The sequence below is a fragment of the Myotis myotis genome, unplaced genomic scaffold, assembly GCF_014108235.1.
Source record: "Myotis myotis isolate mMyoMyo1 unplaced genomic scaffold, mMyoMyo1.p scaffold_m19_p_9, whole genome shotgun sequence".
Taxonomy (NCBI): domain Eukaryota; kingdom Metazoa; phylum Chordata; class Mammalia; order Chiroptera; family Vespertilionidae; genus Myotis; species Myotis myotis.
In genome coordinates, this window is record NW_023416401.1 from 33,572,606 (window position 1) to 33,593,366 (window position 20,761).

The 20,761-nt window shown below is 38.1% G+C and overlaps 1 protein-coding gene across 12 annotated transcripts in view; it reads right to left on the reverse strand.

Moving 5' to 3' along the window:
* The window catches only part of PTPRM (protein tyrosine phosphatase receptor type M), a 666,818-nt gene that overhangs the window by 361,464 nt on the left and 284,593 nt on the right, over positions 1 to 20,761 (reverse strand). For all 12 annotated transcript variants that reach the window (XM_036321438.1, XM_036321437.1, XM_036321435.1 and 9 more), the window contains exon 5: positions 17,374 to 17,489. In XM_036321438.1, coding sequence (XP_036177331.1) covers positions 17,374 to 17,489 — 116 coding nt within the window. The remainder of the gene's footprint in view (positions 1 to 17,373; positions 17,490 to 20,761) is intronic.

Sequence of the window (20,761 nt, forward strand, 5' to 3'; positions counted from 1 at the left end):
GTAATTTTCCTAATGAATAAGCTTATCTCAACAGAATGTTTATTCAAAAGATTTTAAAGTATATACTCACTGATCCCTCACAAATATTCAAAGTATGTACTGAGGGCACTCAAGTTTAATAAAACCTCCTTTTTGAGTTCATTCATATGTTGAGAGGGGTATTGCTTCATAGTTATTATCTTCAAGCCACAGATTTATCCTTTAAAATAAAAAGCTTCAAACTAACAACTCCATATAACTCTAATGAGTCACAATAATTCTTAGGAATAAGCTTCTTTTTTTATTTTTTTAAATCCTATGCACTTAATCACACAGAAAGTTAGATTAAGCTTCTTTAAAAAAGTACATAGGAAGAAGAAACCAAATGCTAACTAGCAATCATTCAAATTTAGGATCCATATCAAATCATAAATCTTGCTCAAATCTGCAGATCATTTTCTAGTAAATCATTCAGATGTACAGAGATCCAAGCATTCATTCAACCAACACATAGTAAAAATGTTTTAAGATGCACATACTTGGTTAATGTAAGGGGAGCATGGAGCAATTCCTCACTTAACTGAATTTACGGTCTTATTAGAGAAAACAGAAAAAGGCAGTAGCTATAGTACAGAGCAATGAACTGCCTAAAACAGTAAACCCAGGAAAAGAGGACCTTGCTGGAAAGGGGTGTAAGGATTGGCTTTGCAGAAAAGCTACTGTAGGCCCGGTTTGAGGATAAACAGGGGCTTAGCAGTCACCGACAGAGGAGAATAGAGCCCAGTGAGCAAAAAAAACTCTGCAAGAGTCAAGACAGAGCATGGGGGAAGTATAATTTATTCCACATGGCTAGAAGAAAAGTGCTTCTAGGAATAGCAGATGATGAAGCTAGAAAGATGAGCATAAGAGAGACCACGCCAAGGAATATAACATGTTGAGGATTAGCATTTATATTGTTGCCAGGAAAGGAAGGATTTTAGGCAAAACGGTGACATGAACACATCTATGGGTATGGTAATGGACTGAAGGAAAGAGTGTGGGAGCTCAACTGATACCAAGGGAAGTTGGTTATATATTTTCAGAAATCAGTAACAAATGACAAAATTAGAGATGAGAAGAAGAAAAGGATTCTAAAGATATTTAAGAAATAAAATCAACAAAATATGTATTGTATGGCAGAAACATCTTTCTTTTCTAGTAGACTATGAGGTTCACAAGTCAAGAATCACAGCTCACTCATTACATGGGTGCAAAAGAAATAGAACCGAACAAATATTTGCTGATTCTATGAATAATAATAGCCTCAGTGGAAAAAAAATGTGGCATTGGTAGAACAGAAATATGAGGTTGTTAAGTGAACAGATTTATATGCCAGGCCCTAAAACTGGACAACTAATCTTTCACAGGGAAACCAATAGGAAAATGAAAGAATATTTTAGGCTCAGCATGTCCCTCGTTAGTAACATTGCCCACTACTGTGGTAGGCAGAATAATGGCCCTCAAAGACATCTATTTCCTGGTTCCCAGAACCTGTGAATATGTTCCCTTACACAGTTTGCAGAGCTGATTAAAATAAGGATCTGGTTGCCGAAACCGGTTTGGCTCAGTGGATAGAGCGTCGGCCTGCGGACTGAGAGGTCCCGGGTTCGATTCCGGTCAAGGGCATGTACCTGGGTTTCGAGCACATCCCCGGTGGGGGATGTGCAGGAGGCAGCTGATCGATGTTTCTCTCTCATCGATGTTTCTAACTCTCTCTATCTCTCTCCCTTCCTCTCTGTGAAAAATCAATAAAATATATTAAAAAAAATAAGGATCTGGCGATGGGAAAATTAAGCTAGATTAACCAGGTGTGTCCAATGTCATCACAACATAAGAGGAAGGTAGGGGAGTCAAATGCAGTAGAAGATGTGGCCACAGAAGCAAAGGCTGGAGTGATGAGTTTGAAGATGGAGGAAGAGACCATGAGCAAGTAATGAAGGCAGTCTCAAAGCTATAAAAGGCAAGGAACAGCTTCTCCTCGACAGTTTTCAGAAGGAACCAGCCATACCATCACCTTATTTTAGGACCTCTCACCTCCAGATCTGTATGATCATAACGCTACTAAATTTGTGGTAATTTGTTATAGCAGCAATAGGACACTAATACAATGAGCATCAGGATAATAAAAAAAACCTGGGGTTTTACGAAGATGTAAAGTAATGCATTGCTTAACAATGGGGATACATTTTGAGAAATGTGTTGATAGTCGATTTCATCCTTGTGTGAACATCACAGAGTACTTACCCAAAACTAGATGGTGCAGCCTACTGCATAACTAGAATATATGGTATAGCCTGGGCTAAAAGCCTGTACAGCATGTTACTATACTGAATACTGTAGACCATTGCAATACAATGGCAATATTTGTGTACCTAAATATAGAAAAGGTCCAGTAAAATGTGGTATAAAAGATAAAAAATGATACACCTGTATAAGGCATTTACCATGAATGGGTTAATGGAGGAAAAATGAGAGAATGTCCACAGAGCACTGGGTGGAGAGAGAGATCTCGCTCTTCACTTTGTTATCGCTGTGGACAAGAGGAGAGTAATATGGGACTAATGACAGGCAAGCGGTGTGGACAAGAAACCTGTGAGCCACCAGAGCACATAGCTGCTCATCAGCGTGGGGGCGGATGTTATGTTTCTGGAGCTTTGGCTCAGGTTATTTCATGATTTCCTCCAACATGTACTATTAATGCCTTTGACAATCAACATGAATGAATTAAATGGGATTAAAGAAAGACTTCAACAAAGCCAAACAATAAATTTAATAAGATAATCATAAATATAAATAAATGCAAATCAATAGTGTACTTCCTCCTTGTTAAATCAGACTTTGCAAGTAGATACTTAGGAACACCTTCATCACTTAAAGGTATATGAATATTTCGAGGTGGATGGGGGTGGAAAGAGATTAACCAAAGAACTTATTTGCATATATGCATAACCCATGGACACAGATAATAGTGTTGTGAAGGCCTGGGGAGGTAGGGGCAGGGTAGAAGGGACCAATGGGGGGGAAATGGGGACATCTATAATACTTTCAACAATAAAGATAAATCAGAAATTTTTTAAAATATATAATTCAATTTTCAGTTTTATTAATATAAACTATCTGGAGAGGTGGTGTTAGGAGACACTCCCAGAAGACAGCATATGTTCCTGGCAGCCCGTGCTCTGAGAAGCAAACGAGCAGTAGGCTTGCTCAGAGGAATGTGAGCAGGACACTGACGGGCTGGTCTTCTCCATAGGTGAAGAGCTAGTAAGTGCTGAGAAACAGAACTCCAGAGGGAGAGGAGAGCTTATTTCAGGACCTCTAAGACACCGAAAGACCAGGCCATGTGAAATAGGACCTGTACTTGAATGTCATGGCCATGGGGCTCTATCACTTACCTGAAACTCTTGGGTAAAATGTACCTCAGAATTTAGTATATTTTTAATTTTATAAAGGTGCATATACTGTATATTATGTGATGTTCTCAGGAGAGCCTGAGTCAGCACCCTCTAACCAGACACACTGGTATTTCTGTATCAAAAGATATGAATATTGACTATCAGGAGGAAGAATAGAGGTAATCAGTAGCTTCACATCAGTTCAGGTCATGTCTGTCACCATATGAATTACAAAAATGGGCAGGTTTTGCTATTAAATGAGATATGGAGAACGTTCAGTTTTCAGATTTGGGAATAAAAGAGTGACCTCCAAGAATGTACACAGCCCGTCTTACACCCCCGCGTCCACCATCACCCCCCGCCCCCGCCAACTCCACTATCACTCTGCCATGGCCCCCCACTACTCCTCTGTTGCCTCAGCTCCAGCCATAGCCAGGCTCCTATGTCTCTTTACCACCCGGTACAATCCTCCTTAGGGGCCTCTGCCTCGGTCCTCCTAGAATGCTCTCCCCAACTTATCCAGGCAGTTAATTCCATGTCCTTCCAATCACGGCTCAAATATATTCTCGGGGAGGCCTACCCAGACCCTGGATTTAACACTGAAACCTGATCTGCATGGCAACTGCTTACCCCTATTCCTGACTAGCTTTTCCTGAATGCAACTGATCACTTGCTAACATACTACTTTCTTACTTGTTATAGTCATTGTCTATTTCCTCCTACTAGAATACAGTTCCACAAAGGCAGGGATCTTTGCCAGGATTTTTATTGTTGTTTCTCCAGCATGAACACCATGCCTGGTGCATCCTAGGGAGGGCTGATGGTAATATTAAAAGGGATTTAGGCACTGAATGGATGACTGATGAATTTGATTTTGAAATGCCTTTTGGTCCCCAGATAGCCTTCCTCTGGTCAGAATTCAACAGGGACGTGTAGGTAACAGTGTCCATCAGTTTTCACTGATGCAAGGAGGTGTGAAACAGCACATGAGTCCCCTTCCCTGTGTGCCTTTCCACATGACAGGGATGACTGGACAGGACAATGGGCTCAGAACCTCCAGTACTCCTGAGCATCCAGGGGAAATGCTTTATTATTCTGGCAGAATAAAATGATGAAAATATACATTTGGGTAGAGAGAGTAAATCTGTCGGCCAGTTTTAGCTCAATTTTCACTATTAGAAGGAGGCAGTCCTGTTAAGGACAGTAGCACTATGTTCTTAATACCATTACAGCAGGACAATGAGAAATCACCAAGGATGGGCATTCCTTTTGTTCTCTACAATCTCAGAGGTCACTGGAAGAGGGAGCCTAGGGCCCAATTGTTGAGAACAAAGCCCCATGCTCAGAGCAAAGCATGGCATCTGAATGTCCAGGGTTGTTAAAAAAAAATGCTGACTGATTGTTAACTTAATGAAACCACCATAATGGTCATTTGTGAGAGGAAATGATCTTGGTGGGTTAAATACAGCTTTTTATAAACACAAGAGAATCTTTAACCATGCATGTATTTCAATCTGAGCAAACTAGAAAAAAAAAAGTACTTCGTTATTTAAATTAGACTTACAACCTTCTTTGTGCAGTGGACTAACTCTAGGACTTCTAAATGAGCAGTAATTTACCAGCAAAAAGATACATATTAAGTCTTTCCAAAATAGTTCTGCAATAATCAGGGCAATGATTGAAAGAAATTGAGGTCCAGGAAGTTAGCAGCACTTGGAGAAAATTAATCAATCCCAGGCAATTTGTAGCCCCTCTGAGTGCAAAAGCTTAGAGGAGATATGGGCCAGTCACCCTTCCTTAGCCATACAGGTGGGGATTAAATTGCATTCTCACTTATTCAATAGGGAAAATAGTCTCTATTATCCCACTTTACAATATGCTCATTTGTAAGATACTGATTGAAATTCTTAACACTGGGATCACAATAGTATCAACAGTGCCTGGAATAATTTTGTTTGAAACATTTTATGTAATCTAAATCCAACAATTGAATGCCTCAGCAAATCTACTTTCTGGAGCCCATATATTTTTATTTTAATTAGAAAAGAGATAGTACTCACCTTTGATTTCTAGGCCATAACCAAGCTAACCCAAATATTTATCAATTTGGAAACAGAAGTCCTTTATTACATTATCATGTACTATAAATATATATTCACAAGCATACTTTGACTAATGGATATAGCCAAGTAATATGCAGATATCCAAAGTGATAAATTATTTGAACATATAGCCTTTATAAGTGTGTTTGAGTAAAAAAATTGATTATAGAAATTTAGAACCCATTTTGACATATATAGTTCATTTCATTATATATATGTAATATTTGAATAATATTATTTAGTCAACTTGTGTCTAAGTTTCATCTAAAAGTTCATCCAAATAATATAGGATATACATAATAAGTGCAGTAATTATGAATATCAATGAAATCAGAAGTTCTTTAGTATTAAAATAAACATTCAACTCTTTTTTAAAAATACATTTTTATTGATTTCAAAGAGGAAGGGAGAGGGAGAGAGATAGAAACATCAATGATGAGAGAGAATCATGGATCAGCTGCCTCCTGCATGCCCCCTACTGGGGACCAAACCCGCAACCCGGGCATGTGCCCTTGACTGGAATCAAACCTGGGACCCTTCAGTCTGCAGGCCAACTCTCTATCCACTGAGCCAAACCAGATAGGGCGATATTCAACTCTTGACTGAATTAACCCAGCCTCATCAGACTAAGGAGCCTGACACTGACTAACATTTCCTTTTGGGCTAAAGGTTTGGGTGTGGAAGGCAGGGACCTGACCCTGTTTATTTCAAAACTGTAATAATGGCACTCTAATATGAGGAAGATGGCAGTGCCTGAGTAACCATCCATGATTAAAAGACTAGGCTAGTCATAAACATGCCTGCTAAGAACATCACTTTTCCTCAATCAATATGCATTAAAATACACAACTCTTTCAGAAAACATAGTTGAAAAAAGATAAAGATACAAGATAATGGAGGCTGAAAGCCCTGTCGTTCTGAGTTGGAATTATCGGAATGATCTCAGGACACAGATTTTATTTTTAAATGTGTGAATGTGTACATGTGTATATATTCTAGCTCTGTCTGATGGGAAGATCCAGAAGAATTAAATAGCAGTAATGAGTACCTCTATGGTCAGATTATAATTTCTAATGACCAATTCCCACTAAAAAAGAATCAGGACTCCCGGAAGAAATAGCTGATTCTAGGTCATTAAGGTGGAAAATGAAAAAAAAAAAAGAAAAAAAAAAAAAAGAAAAAAAAAAAAGCCTGGAATATAATGTCACACCAGAAAGCAAGAAAGCCATTTCAGACGGCCCAGGGCAGGGATCATCCACGCTGAGTACGCCCCACTGTTTAGGTGTGGAAGATGTGAGCAGCAATAAGGATAATAAGTATCATGGATCAAAATACATCAAATGTGTTCAATCTACAAGTTGATGATAATGCCAATGAAAACAATGACAATAATATTAATAACCCACTTGGTCACTTTCAGGTAATGTCAGTGAATTACATCATTATTTTGGAAACTTGCTAAAAAACAACAACAACAACAACAAAGTATCAAGTATTTATGCCATCTTCCCTTTATGATTTATATATCAGGGTAACCAAATAGTTGATATGAAAGAGTTCTTTTTATTTTTTAAAAAATATATTTTATTGACTTTTTACAGAGAGGAAGGGAGAGGGATAGAGAGTTAGAAACATCGATGAGAGAGAAACATCGATGAGAGAGAAACATCGATCAGCTGCCTCCTGCATACCCCGCACTGGGGATGTGCCTGCAACCAAGGTACATGCCCTTGACTGGAATCAAACCCAGGACCCTTGAGTCCGCAGGCTGACGCTCTATACACTGAGCCAAACCAGTCAGGGCAAAGGGTTCTTTTTAGAAGTATTCTAGCTACTAAACAAAAATGACTGCTATAATTGAGCCATTCTGCAGCCCAACCCTCAATTAATTAATAAACCTAGGAATAATCATCAATGACTGATAAGATCACAAAAGGAGCCATAATATGCTAGAAATACAATATTAGTCAGAACAGATTAAATGACACTACCAGAAGGCAATGAGCAAAATTCAAGATATGGAAAACTGAAGAGGACAAACCCAGTTTCAACAACACTAACAACCACTATAAATAAGGGGAAATGGATGGAGAACCTATGATAAAAAAGGACTTAGGGTATAATCATACAGTTTCAAAGCATAAACATAATGGAATCATAATGCAAATAATCAGAATCTGCTAAAAGAAATGAAGTTATAAGTCAGCCAAGGAAATGTGAAGACTGTTTATCTAAGACTTACATAGTGACTAATTATTATGATTTTAAGGGTTCTTATCTTTTAGAGCAGGGGTCTGGGGCCAAATCTGTGCCCCACCGCCTCTGCCACTGCCCTGCTTTGTACAGCTCACAAATTAAGAATAGTTTTTACATTTTTAATGGTAGAAAAAAATCAAAAGAATAATATTTTGTGACAATGAAACTTATATGACACTTGAATTTCAGTGTCCATACATAAAGCTGTACTGAACTCAGCCGCACTCATTCCTTATATGTGTTGTTTGTGGCTGCTTTCCTGCTACATTGGAAGAATTGAATAGCTGCGACAAAGACTGGCCTGCAAAACTTGCTATCTGGTCTTTTACAGAAAAAGTTTGCCAACTCCTATTTTAGAGAAACATTTACAAGTTAAATGCAAGACGACTGAGACTGCTTCAAAATAATCAGACGGGAAGCAGGTGGAAATATAGATGAAGCAATTGGCCACATATTGTTACTTGTTAAAATTGGATGCTGAATATAATATTCGCTCTGCCTCTGAATGTATTTAAAATTTCTACAATAAAAGTAAAAAACTTTTCTTTAAAGAAGCAATTAGAAAGTAATCTCCCATGTTTCTATTTCTGAATGACTATTTTAACCATGATTATTTCTCCAGGAAAAAATGATGGTTTTGCTGCTGGCTTATACATACTCCAGTGCTACATGAATCAAAGAACCATTTTTTCCAGGTATCGTTTACTTCCTGCAAAAGAATCAAGCCATTTATATGGTAAAGGTACCACCTCAATAGGAGTGAAAAGACAGTTTGGCAAAGGAGACCATATCCTAGGGGTAGGTAGCTGCTTTATTCTGCAGCAACATTTTCATAAGTAACAATCACATATCTAGCACACGGGATGTGTGTAATATTCATTTCTTGAATGAAAGTCATAATTAGCTTTCAAATTTTAAGAATAAACAGAAACTACATAATTTGCTACTTTTCCTTCGTGGTTGGTGGACATCACTTCTTATAACACAGACAAACATAATTTTATTACACTTGGGCAATAGCCAACCCTCTTTCCTTTGAGTGAAGGGAATGAAGGATGGCATTTTTATAAGCAGGAGAGATGCCAAAGAGAACAATGGCCTGCTTCATGATTTCAAAGTTCATCCTCTGTAGAAACTTCCTCGCTGTGACTGTGTGCCACTCAGAGATGTCCATGGCCTTGTCTCAAACTGGGTCACGCTGGGAGCATGATTTGTTCTCTATTCTACTTCTATGGTCCTAAGGAGATTTTGAAAATTAAAACCCAACAAGAGTTGTCAAATTTTCTTTCCATCTCAACGAAGGACCTTAGTAAACTTTCCTCCCTCTTTACTTGGAACCTACTTCCAGATTTCCAGACTGAAAATTTTCTAGGACTTTCAAGGCCACCTAAGGCAGATTCATAAACCTCCCAGCTGAACCACTGCCCGTTTTTCCCTTCTCTTCCTGAAAGAAGAGACAGAGAGAAACAACCTAGAGATCCTAACAGTGTCCAAACTCTCCAGGACCCTTGATCCAAGGCCTGGATCTCTAAAAGGAGACAGAAGAGGCTGAGCAGTGTTAGTATCCTGGAACCTCGATCAGGGGAATTCTGAAGCATGACCATTTCCGCCTTTCCTTCTCATGACAGAACTACAGATTCTTGGAAGCAAGATAAACAAATGAACCTTTTGATAAAATGAAAAAAATAATAAATGCTTTTATGGTTCTTGGTCAAAAACAAACAATTAGCCTGACCTGCAATTTTCCAAGTTCAATTTCATATCCTGGCCCAGAGACCTTCAGGTTGCGTTGGAGGAGAAATCCCAATGCTCCTCCCACTTTACCTGGTGCATCCTACTCAAAACACCAGCTGCTTGTATCTCCTTTACTAAGTCAGGTAATATCACAAAGTACAATTTATTTATCCTAGAATCTCCCTAGACATGTCATACTATTTCCTCAATGTAAAATAAATCTTAACCTTAAAATTAAGGTAATCCAAAATCATACTAAATTAAAACACATAATAAGGCTTTGATGTTTTCAGTCTGAATGCTCAATATTGTATCATATATATGAACAATAATGCATGAGATTTTAACAACTCATAACTTTAAGGAGCAAATGGTTCCTATAGCAACCAGAGACAGTCCTTTTTATGCATTCCTGATATTTTCTATGATGGTAAGTGATGTTAAATTTATGCTTTAATATATATGGTATAAAATACCCAAGTTAAGCTTGCCCAGGGAACTGTAATTTTACTTCTTTTCAAATCACTTTTATGGCTTTTATTTGGAACTAGAGGCCCAGTGCATGAATTTGTGCACAGGTGAGGTCTGGCAGGGGGAGGGGACATGGGAGGTTGGATGGCCGGCCCCGCCCCCAATTGCCCCCCCATCAGGGTGGGACCAGCCGGGGGGAGGGGCCGAGTGTGGTTGGCAGCCGGTCCTGCCTCCTGGTTGAACTCCTGGTTGAGGGGACAATTTGCATATTAGCCTTTTATTATATAGGATGGCAAAATTGTTCTCATATACAGTTGTAACTTTTCCTCTGATTATCTATAAATGAAACTAAAAGCCACCAAGAAAAGTTGACCAAATGTATACATCCGTTAGCACAAAAGCCAAAGCAAAATTCCACACATGTAAATATAACTTTAATTTTAAATTCTGATAAAAAGTATCACTTACATCAATCACTACATGATGCTTATGAATCCATGAGGAAATACTTATGTCTTTGTACTATGCAAGAGGCAGTACGGTTAAGAATGCAGATTCTGGACTTGCATGGCCTGGTTCAAATCCCAGCTCCTGTTGCCAGCAATGGTCCACTGGGGGGAAAACATGACTGAAACTTCCTGAGCCTAAATGCCTTCTAAAAACGGGCATGTAAGAAGGAGAGTTCTCCTAGGGATCAGTTCAGGGGGGGAAACGAGCCTGAACATAGCCTATCAGAGCACCTCACACACAGTGGTGTCCAGTAAATGGAATTGTAATTATTTTATTTCAAACATATCTGTTGAAGTCAGTAATGTAAATGGTATTAATTCAATTTATAATTTATTCATTTTTTTAGCAAAATCCTATAGGTCAGAGTAGCTATTTTATGAGAATAATTTTAAGTTGCAAAATCTCAAGATTTTTCTTTTCTCTCAAAAACAGGTCCACAACGATCTGAGCTCAGAAAGGGAATGAGAGAAATCTATTACGTTGGTGAAAATACTTTTTTCACAATTGGGTAGCTTATACTCAGTTAAGTGGAATTATAAATCAAACTATCAAAAATATCTCTGGCCCAACAACTAAAAATGTTTTGATCCCAACTGAATAGTATTTTTAGAAAACGAAGCTTCTAAAATTAAGAGCTCATATTGAATTACATGTCATACCAAAAAAATGAGTGGGGTAGGTTTCATTCATCAATTACTGTGACAAAGATCTGTTGTCATGGTGAGAATTCAAATTATCCTTAATAGATGTTTATTGCTATTACACTTAACTGAGGTCCTATGGCAAGAAAAAATTTTAGAAGGGGAATTAGAGAACAAACTTTTATAATAGAGAATTAACCTGCCTAGGAAAAGGGGGCTTGAAAAGACAATATATTATTGAACACATTTGCTTCTAAAATTACTCTAACTTTGAATGATATTTGCCCTATATTCTGAAATAGCAGGAAGTACCACTATGTTCTATATGGCCCTCTCTCCTCAAAGACCATTCCTCTGGAAATGAACCCAAAACAAGTGCCCCAGGAAGTCAGACAGAGTTTGTGCCAGTTTTCCTGGTCAACTCTGGACCTTTGAGATTCACCCGGAGAGACACAGGATTTCTTTAGGCAGTCAGCAAGCCAAGTGCCATGAGCTGGTATTTACTGAGTACATGTTATGTGACAGGTATTATTCTAGATGCTGTGTTGCAACCATCATTTTTAATGAGTTCTTCACGATAACACCACTCGATTTTCTTTTCTATTCCTACAAACCGATGCATGTTATGACATCATTTTGAAATACTACTCTGATGCCTTACTTCTAATAAACACCAAGCTGTCTGCTAAAAGAGAAAAAGTCAAATATATTGTATTATTAAGATTCTAAAGTTAACAAAGATATTTTCACAGTAAATCTACGAATATTTGGCTCAAAGGCCAATTTTACTTGAAATACAAGGTTGAGCAATGAAGAAAAATGTCCAAGTGACATAAATACATAATATATGACTGTGTTAAAGTTTCCAACATTTTCTGGGCTTCTGTTTTCTTATTAATCAAATGAAGAATTTAATGTACAGCCTGTTCCGTTAAATTCAGATGTTATATAATTTTGTGATTCTAAAAAGTAAGCCATTTAATAATGATAGGGGCTCCTAGATCTGTCAAGAGAAAATGATTATTTTCAAGGTTCTTTTCACCAGCTGCTCTTCACCCAACATGCACATGTAAATCCCTGGCTTGAGGAAAGAGGCCATCCATCTACTGTTGAAAAGGCGTCTTCACTGCTCCCATCTCCACTGCCTCCTTGCTTTCTGCCATTGTTCTGGAGGCTGAACCACTTTCATGTCCCACCCACTTCTAAGTTTGATGCCGTAGCTGAAGGCTGTAGACCGAATATTTGTGTCCCCCCAAGATTCATATGTTGAAACCTAATCCTCAATATGATGGCATTGGAGGTTGGGCTTCTGGAAGATAATTAGGTTTAGATGAAGTCATGAGAGTGGGGCCCCTATCATGATGGGATTAGTCCCTTTATATGGGAATGGCAAGCCCAGATATCTAATCTCAATCAATCTCTCTCTCTCTCTCTCTCTCTCTCTCTCTCTCTCTCTCTCTCTCTCTCTCTCTCTCTCCAAGGATCCAGCAAGAATAAGGCTATCTTCAAGCCAGGGAGTGGCCCTCACTAAGAATACTGCATGCATGCTGGCACCCTGATCTTGCACTTGCACTCTCCAGAACTGTGATATATAAATGCCAGCTGTTTAAGCCACCAGTTTATGGGAGTTTGTTTAAGCAGCCCAAGCTGACTAAGACACTAAGAAGAGTAAAAGTAGAGGAACCTCTTCAATGTATGAGAAATGAATTAAATAGCAGAAGTTATAAAAAATGCCCACACTGAACAGATATATGAGAAGAGGGCAGAGATGCCTGTGTTTCCTGGAAAAGAATGTGCACAGGCTGCGGATTTATAGATATCAACACTGTCTTTGGTGATCATCTTTATTTATTAAAATGCTGAAATAGGTGTTATAAATATTAATTCTCAGCGAAAGGAAGCACATGTAGGAAAATAAAATTTAAATACTTAAGAAAGAACATAACAACTTAATACAATCATAGATGGCTTAAAGTGTCAAGGACTGCATAAAAATATATAACTAAGAAATTGTACATCAGCAAATAATCTATAAGTATAAAAAAGAACATCTAAAACTCCATTTTTCTCTTCTCAGTGATATATATATACACACACACACACACACACACACACACACACATATATATTTTAATGTAAGCTTCACAAGTGATCAGAAAGTTGATAATAACAAGAAATATGGTCATGTTTTGGGTGCTTGAATGATTTTGCAAATACATTTCATTTTATTATCTCCCATGGTTACATCAATATTGTATGCATAGACTGCCATATCTGATAGCACATAGCAAGTATCTTCAAGAAATCCATTGCACATCAGTTTTGTAATATAAAAAATAGTTTCATGCTATCTTCCTACTGTAATTGTCTGCAAGGTGTTTTAAGTACTTTGCAGTTATAATAATAGATGTTCATGTACTGTGTTTTATTCTGTTGTTCTGTATTCTACAAATACTGATTCCATTTTGGCAATAACCTGTATGGCCCATAGATATAACAAAGAAAATGTAAACAGATTGGCTGCATCTGTTCACCATAAACATTTCTTCATTAGTGTCATCATCAGATTTATTTGTTATATTTTTGTGAAAGACTCTGACAGTGATCATATTTAATCTCTATTTTAAAACAATCAAACCACTGACCATTTTTCTTAGGTGTGGGTCAATATGTACATGAAATACATATGGGCTTTTTAATTTTGTCAGGAAGGCTCCTTGATGTTAATCATGGAATGTCTGTCACATTCAAATTCTAGTAATAAAGTGGTAAGTGAATATGGCCTCTTCACCTAGCATTGGGGTATGAGAAGACAGCATAGTGGAGTGTAATTAATCAGTAGCAAAGCAAAAGTAAGACACAGAGATGTACTGTTCCAAGGTCTGCCATTTAACTTTGTGACCTCAGACAATCAACCCCTGCCCCTCAACCCCCTTACCTACAAAAAAGTTTAAGATCATGTCATACACCCATAAAACTCTATGCAAAATACCTATTGCAGAACTCAAAAGATGTTAGCACAAGTAACACAAATTATTGTAAATGATGATACCCAAAACATTGATGTTCCCCAAATAAAGATGCATGATTAATTTCTAAATCTTGACTTACTATTGGGAAGATTCAAATTATAAAATGACTGAAAAAAATGTTTGTATTCAATTTTCCCCCTGGATCTGAGAATTATTTTGAGGATGTAAGTGAGTTTATATGCAGGCAAGCATTTTGTTAAACTGTTATAACATTAGTGTAATAAGGAAGAAATGTCCATAGTCATATCTATAGACTACACAGACCTGGTCCATGATTCCAGGTTTGCTTCTCTCCACATCTAGAGAATGGCCTGTGGCAAAGGACTTGGGCACAGCACTGAGAGGGCAGGAGGGCCCTGTGAAACCATCACCTGCTGCACATCTTCATGACTACTGGACGCCACTCCTCACATACAGGTTATTAGAAACCATGATTGCAAGTGAAGGGCACTAGTCTTATTTCATCAGCTATTAAAAAATAAACATCTCTCCACAAAATGCCTATCTTACCACAGGAAATAAGCCATTTAACAGTAAAATTATTCTAACATCGCAAAGATTCACAAACCAAATAGCATACTGAGTCCAGGACAAACTAAGTTTCACTTAGAATTTCAAAGCTACAACAGTTCTATCCTTGTCACCCTTTCTGGACACAATCATGTGGAAATCTGCAGGCAATAAGCAGTCTCTGATGGTAACAAGAGCAAGAAAGGATTGGGCAATAGACAACAACATTAATAGATTAACCATAAAAACAATTTACCAATACAATGATTAAATTTAATAGAACAAAAGCAGGGAGACCTTGTATATGGGAAATTCATCATGAGAGTCAGAAAGGAATACAGGTTATAACTTATGCTACCTTTTCCTTTCCGAACTTGAAACACGTGTTGCACTTTGCTTCAGACTAGTGATTGTCAACCCTGAGCACACACTGGAATTACCTGGGAGATCTTTAACAAAATATTGAGGGCAGGCCATACCCCAGACCAAATTAAATCAGAATCCTGGTATAGACCAGACATGAACAAACAAACAAAAACAAACAAACCTCTCCATGTGGAGTAGTGGAGTCGGGGTTGAGAACTCTGCACTGAGCACCCCCCCTTTTTTGTTCAAAAGAGCAGCTAGCTTTCTCCCTACAACATGAGAGATTCTCTTTAAAACAACCCTCTCCTTTGTAAGAGTTGAAGATCTCCAACCCCCAAGGAAATGCTCACGTTTAAGCATGAGCACCCCAAGTCCAGTTTGCAGAAAGAACAAATTGAATCCCTCAACTTGCATGCAAATTCTTGGGAACATATAAGACTCTGTTGAGGAGAGAGTTAAGACTGTATATTGTATTCTCTCAAGTAACATTAATATAAATATCAGAAAAATTTTCCATAAAAATTAAGATTTCTAGAGATAAATCAAAGATGAGAAGGATATTTTCATTTTTAAAAGGTCGTTAATGCATTGTGAAAAATGCCAATTAAAAATGTCTCATCAATTACCATAAATAGTGAATCTTGACAGAATTTAATACTAAACAACCACTAAGAAAATAATTCTCAATCACTAACATCAAGATTGTAAGATAATTGGAAAGTGGGATAAAAAGGAAAAGGTCAAATACTGAAGAACGGGGTCAGGAACAGTTTTCACACACTGCAAAAGCTTTTAAAATAATGATTGTACAACTTTTGGAGAGAAGGAAATAGTAAAGATGAATTTGGTAGGTACAATTTCAGTCCTCTACACACATTCCTCCTTCCTGGCCAGGGGACACTAGCAGGGACAGAAGGATATGAGAAAAGAGAGTGACATCAAGGTACAAGGGTGAGGAATTGTCCAGAGGACCCAGCTATACTTAAGAAGACTCCTCCAGAATGTATTCCCCATTTACCAACACATTATTGACTAATCTTGGATAGCACATTTGGCTCTCTTCCATTTTCCCCAGAAATAGAGGAATATAAATCGCCGTTTACTGCAGTTGTGGTGATTAAAAGGGTAAGGGATTGAAAATTATAGAGTATAATGCAAATGTAACACATCACAACCATTATTACAGTGCAGAAGAGGTATAATAGAAGCTGGAGAGGTGATGTGCACAGAGGAAAAGTCTGTTTGCAAGAAGTGGAAACCACGGTGAACAGGAATAGAACACAGAGGGCTTAGAACATGAAGCAGCCCAGTAGCAAACACAATCTATAACAATAAAAGCATAATATGCAAATCGACCGAGTGGCTGAACAGCGGAATGACTGTCTGGACGACCTTCAGGATGAAGCCAGGGCTTCGAGGGCTGAGGCAGCGGGGTTGTGAAGGCCTACTTTTGCACGAATTTTGTGCATCGGGCTTCTAGTAAGTAAATAACCAAAAAGGAAAGGGGGAAAGTCAACACTACTCAGAGTGAAGAATGAGCAGCCTGCACATCAATGTTTGAAAGAAAGAAAAAGAACGAAATTAGAGAATTGCGTGGGAGGGTAAATGAAACCTAGAGCCTAAAGTGGGTAACACTCGGGTTAAAGGGGGGCAGGTCACTCATTCTGTCAGAATCATTGAGACCATGGATCTAACCTTGAAATGATTTGCCATGCAAAATATACAAGAGAAATTTGAGGATTGTAAAACACACAAATTATGAATACCCTGGAAAATGTCTACTTGAAATTCTTAAAGGTAAAAGATGTGTTATTAAAGTTGTCTAAGTTTGGATTTATTGCTGTCTAAATTCACATTACAAAAAGGCCTATAAACATGAGAGAGAGAGAGAAAGAGAGAGAGGGGAGGGGAGGGGAGGGGAGGGGAGGGGAGGGGAGGGGAGGGGAGGGGAGGGGAGGGGAGGGGAGGGGAGGGGAGGAGAGGAGAGGAGAGGAGAGAAAATTTTTAGATTTTTCTTGAGGAAAAGTAGGAAGAGGGTACTATTTGTACTTTAATATAATGCTCTTAAAGTAATTTGACAATCAGCTCTTCAAAGCAAGATGGCTAAGCACAAGTAAAGGGGGAAAAACAAATTCAAAACAAGGTCTGTGACAAATTAGCGTATCTAGGGCTCTTAGTATTCTGGCCACTTAGTAAGAAGAAAGGGTACCGGAAAACTCCCCACACCATCCATCTTCCATTAGGACCTGGCACTGATCCAGTTCTCTGGGCCCCTCCCCAGGGGGAAGGTATTCTTCCCACTGGACTTTTAATAAATTGGTAAAATGAGTTACTGTACCTGCAACCAGAGCCTGTCCCCTGCCATGGTCCTGCCGATGGCACTGCACTGGAAAGTGGCAAACTGGCCGGCATTCACTTCCACATTCTGAATCCTCAGGAAGTGGGGGGTTCTGGCTACATGGAGAAAACAATGAAAGATATTAGAAGTGGGGATCTAGAACTAATATGTGCCTTTTTTAATCTATCTGTAATTTCGGGCCTTCCCATTGTTCACCCTTGAAGAAAACAATGCTTTTGCTTATCAGAGCTATAAAGATTTCATTATGATTGTGAAAGAGATCCTAGAAGGCTCTGTTAAAAAAATTAAAAAGCCAAGTATTCTGGGATAGAACCAAACAGAAAGAAGATATTTTATTGTTCCTGCTGTGCAAATTATCACAGCTCAGCAGTCTTCTTGTAATAACAGATCTGTATTAATAAAGCTTATACTGAAGCCTAATTGATGTTTTGAACAAAAACATATTAGATATTTATACTAGCAACATGAAAAGAACAGTAAGAAGTTAAATGATGTTGTCAAGGAAACTTTTTAAGCCAAGTCAGAGCTGTGCATAATATATATTTTAATACAACTAATTGGTATGCAGCATTGCCTGTATAATATTTCCCTGTTACCAAAAATACTGTCCCTATAGACAGACTCTGAAATTATGCTGTGACGCCATAACATGGTAAATTTTGCTAATTCTTATTTCCAATTCAAGAAGAAAGAACAATTCCAAATGCTAAACGGCACTAAGTCTCATAACATACACTGTCCATAGGGGACAGCTGTTTTAAAAAAAGATAACACTATTTGATCTGAGAAGTACAAACCAATTTCCACAGCACACTGAAAGCATGTGTCAAGGAACTGGAAGGATAGGTCAGGGATTACATTTTATGATAACTTTTACTTTTAGGAAAAATTTTCTTATCACAATGAGAGAGTGAAAGAGTAGCAATGGGTGGGGATGGGAGAGGTTAGGGCAATGATGGCGAACCTATGACACGCGTGTCAGAGGTGACACGCGAACTCATTTTTTGGGTTGATTTTTCTTTGTTAAATGGCATTTAAATATATAAAATAAATATCAAAAATATAAGTCTTTGTTTTACTATGGTTGCAAATATCAAAAAATTTCTATATGTGACACGGCACCAGAGTTAAGTTAGGGTTTTTCAAAATGCTGACACGCCGAGCTCAAAAGGTTTGCCATCACTGGGTTAGGGAGTAGAAAAGGAAGAGAACAGGACACTAGTAGCTTCTGGGAAGTATGGATGAAGCTGGACAATAACTACAATGACTTGTCTGTGCCACGCCCGCTTTCCCTCATGGGCAACAAGTTTAGGTCATATCTAGACACTTTTAAGAATGGTCCCCAACTACTGGGTACTCAGAGATGATGAACTAGCACTAATATTAGCCTGTGAAGAACATCATTAAGCATGGAAGTGGGTCACTATCCAAGAACAAAGAAAAAATGAATTTTAATGTGAACAACACACAGGGAACCCCATTGCTAATTTGGAGACCACTAATCGTTTAGACAATGTATTCTTGATGCTTAGCTTTCAAAATACCTCTAAGAACTTCTAGAAAAGTGGTATAAGCATAGATCATTGTTTTTCATACTAATATATTAATTTAAACCCTTATGAACTATTTTTCAGTAAATTAATCAAATTAGATGTGGTCAAGAATAATACGATTCTATGGTTTTTATAGATCTCTGTAAAAACTTCCAAGATAAAATTTCTTTTCTATTCTCTATTCCCCCAAAACTGAAAGACCCATTGTTTTTAGAAAATAGAAAAAAAAAAAACAACTTTTTTTTTTCTTTTAAGCATTTCTGTGCCAGAAACTTTCCCATGGAATACTCACAAATGTCCGATGACGTAGGTATTTTTTGCATTTTACAGATGGGGATGGGAAAGTTGTGGGCACTTAGTAAATGTCAGAACCAGAGTTCCAAAGCCCAGGCAGGGCCCACTGTGCAACACTGCCTCTGCCAGCCTTGCCATCCTGGTCTGCCTTTCCCATGCTCTTCAGCCCACTGGCAATGGCTCCTATTTGACTGCTGGGATTTTAGGTTTTTTCAAGGCCCTTTGCAAATGCTATTTCTTCCATGAAGCTTCCATGGACTCTCTTGTCTTTTTGTTAGGCCTTTCCAATATCACATATCCTCTCTCCTGTATACAGTAGTTGCCCTTCATCTGTGGGACATATGTTCCTGGACCTCCAGAATCTGAATGGCTTCATTCATATAGTCCTCTTAATAGGACTAATCTATTAAAAGCAGTCCAAGATATTTAAAATCAATTTAATTCTTTTCACTAAGAATTATGATTTAAATAATTTATTGTTCTCTTTTAGAAAATAGTTTCAATAATAAACATTAAAAATAAAGTGTTTAACTTTTAAATCACATATAAAGTTATCTCCAAGAAGTAACTTTTACAATAAGTATGCATTTATGCAAACTTAAAATTTCTTAAGGAAAAGCATCCTGAACCAGTTAACCGGTTGAGAAGACACATAGCACGTTGACCTAAAGCTTGGGTCTCTTGAGGGAGGCTGGGAATTGAAACTTTGATTCATCTAGACTCAGAGTGAATTCAGGAATGTTCATACAGATTATGTATTTGCACTAGGTGAGAAGGCAGATGAAAAGCCAAATCCTGGGAAAAGCTAAAAATAGAGTGGGCCTGGGGGGAGGGGTTAAAGTAAAAAAATCCCTAAATTCCTATTGGAACCACAAAAGGAAAGTTTCTATAACCTGGCAGGATCCTCTCATGTGGACATACTATGGGTGGCTATGTTATTCAGGGCTGCTCTGACAGATCCTTTGGAAATATCTGGCTTTGCACAGAACCGTCAGAGCAACCCTTTGTTTGCCATTAAAGAAACTTTACATCCTCTAAATTGGTCTACTGGTATCTTACTTTTTTTGTGGCAAATATTCACCTTTTTAAAAATATATATATTTTATTGATTTTTTACAGAGAGGAAGGGAGAGGGATAGAGAGTTAGAAATATCAATGAGAGAGAACCATCGATCAGCTGCCTCCTGCACACCTCCTACTAGGGATGTGCCCACAACCAAGGTACATGCCCGTGACCGGAATCGAACCTGGGGCCTTTCAGTCCACAGGCCGATGCTCTATCCACTGAGCCAAACCGGTTAGGGCTTCCCCCACTCCCCCCCCCCCATTTTTTTTAATTTAACAAGATATTCAGTATTTCACTTTTAAATATTCATTTAAAACTATTTAAAAATCTGCTTACTATACATCAATGATTCCCAATCAGAGGCAATGTCACCCCCCAAGGGACATATGGCGATGTCTGGAGACATTTTTGGTTATCACAACAAGGGTGAGGAAGGTAGGGGTACCACTGCTAT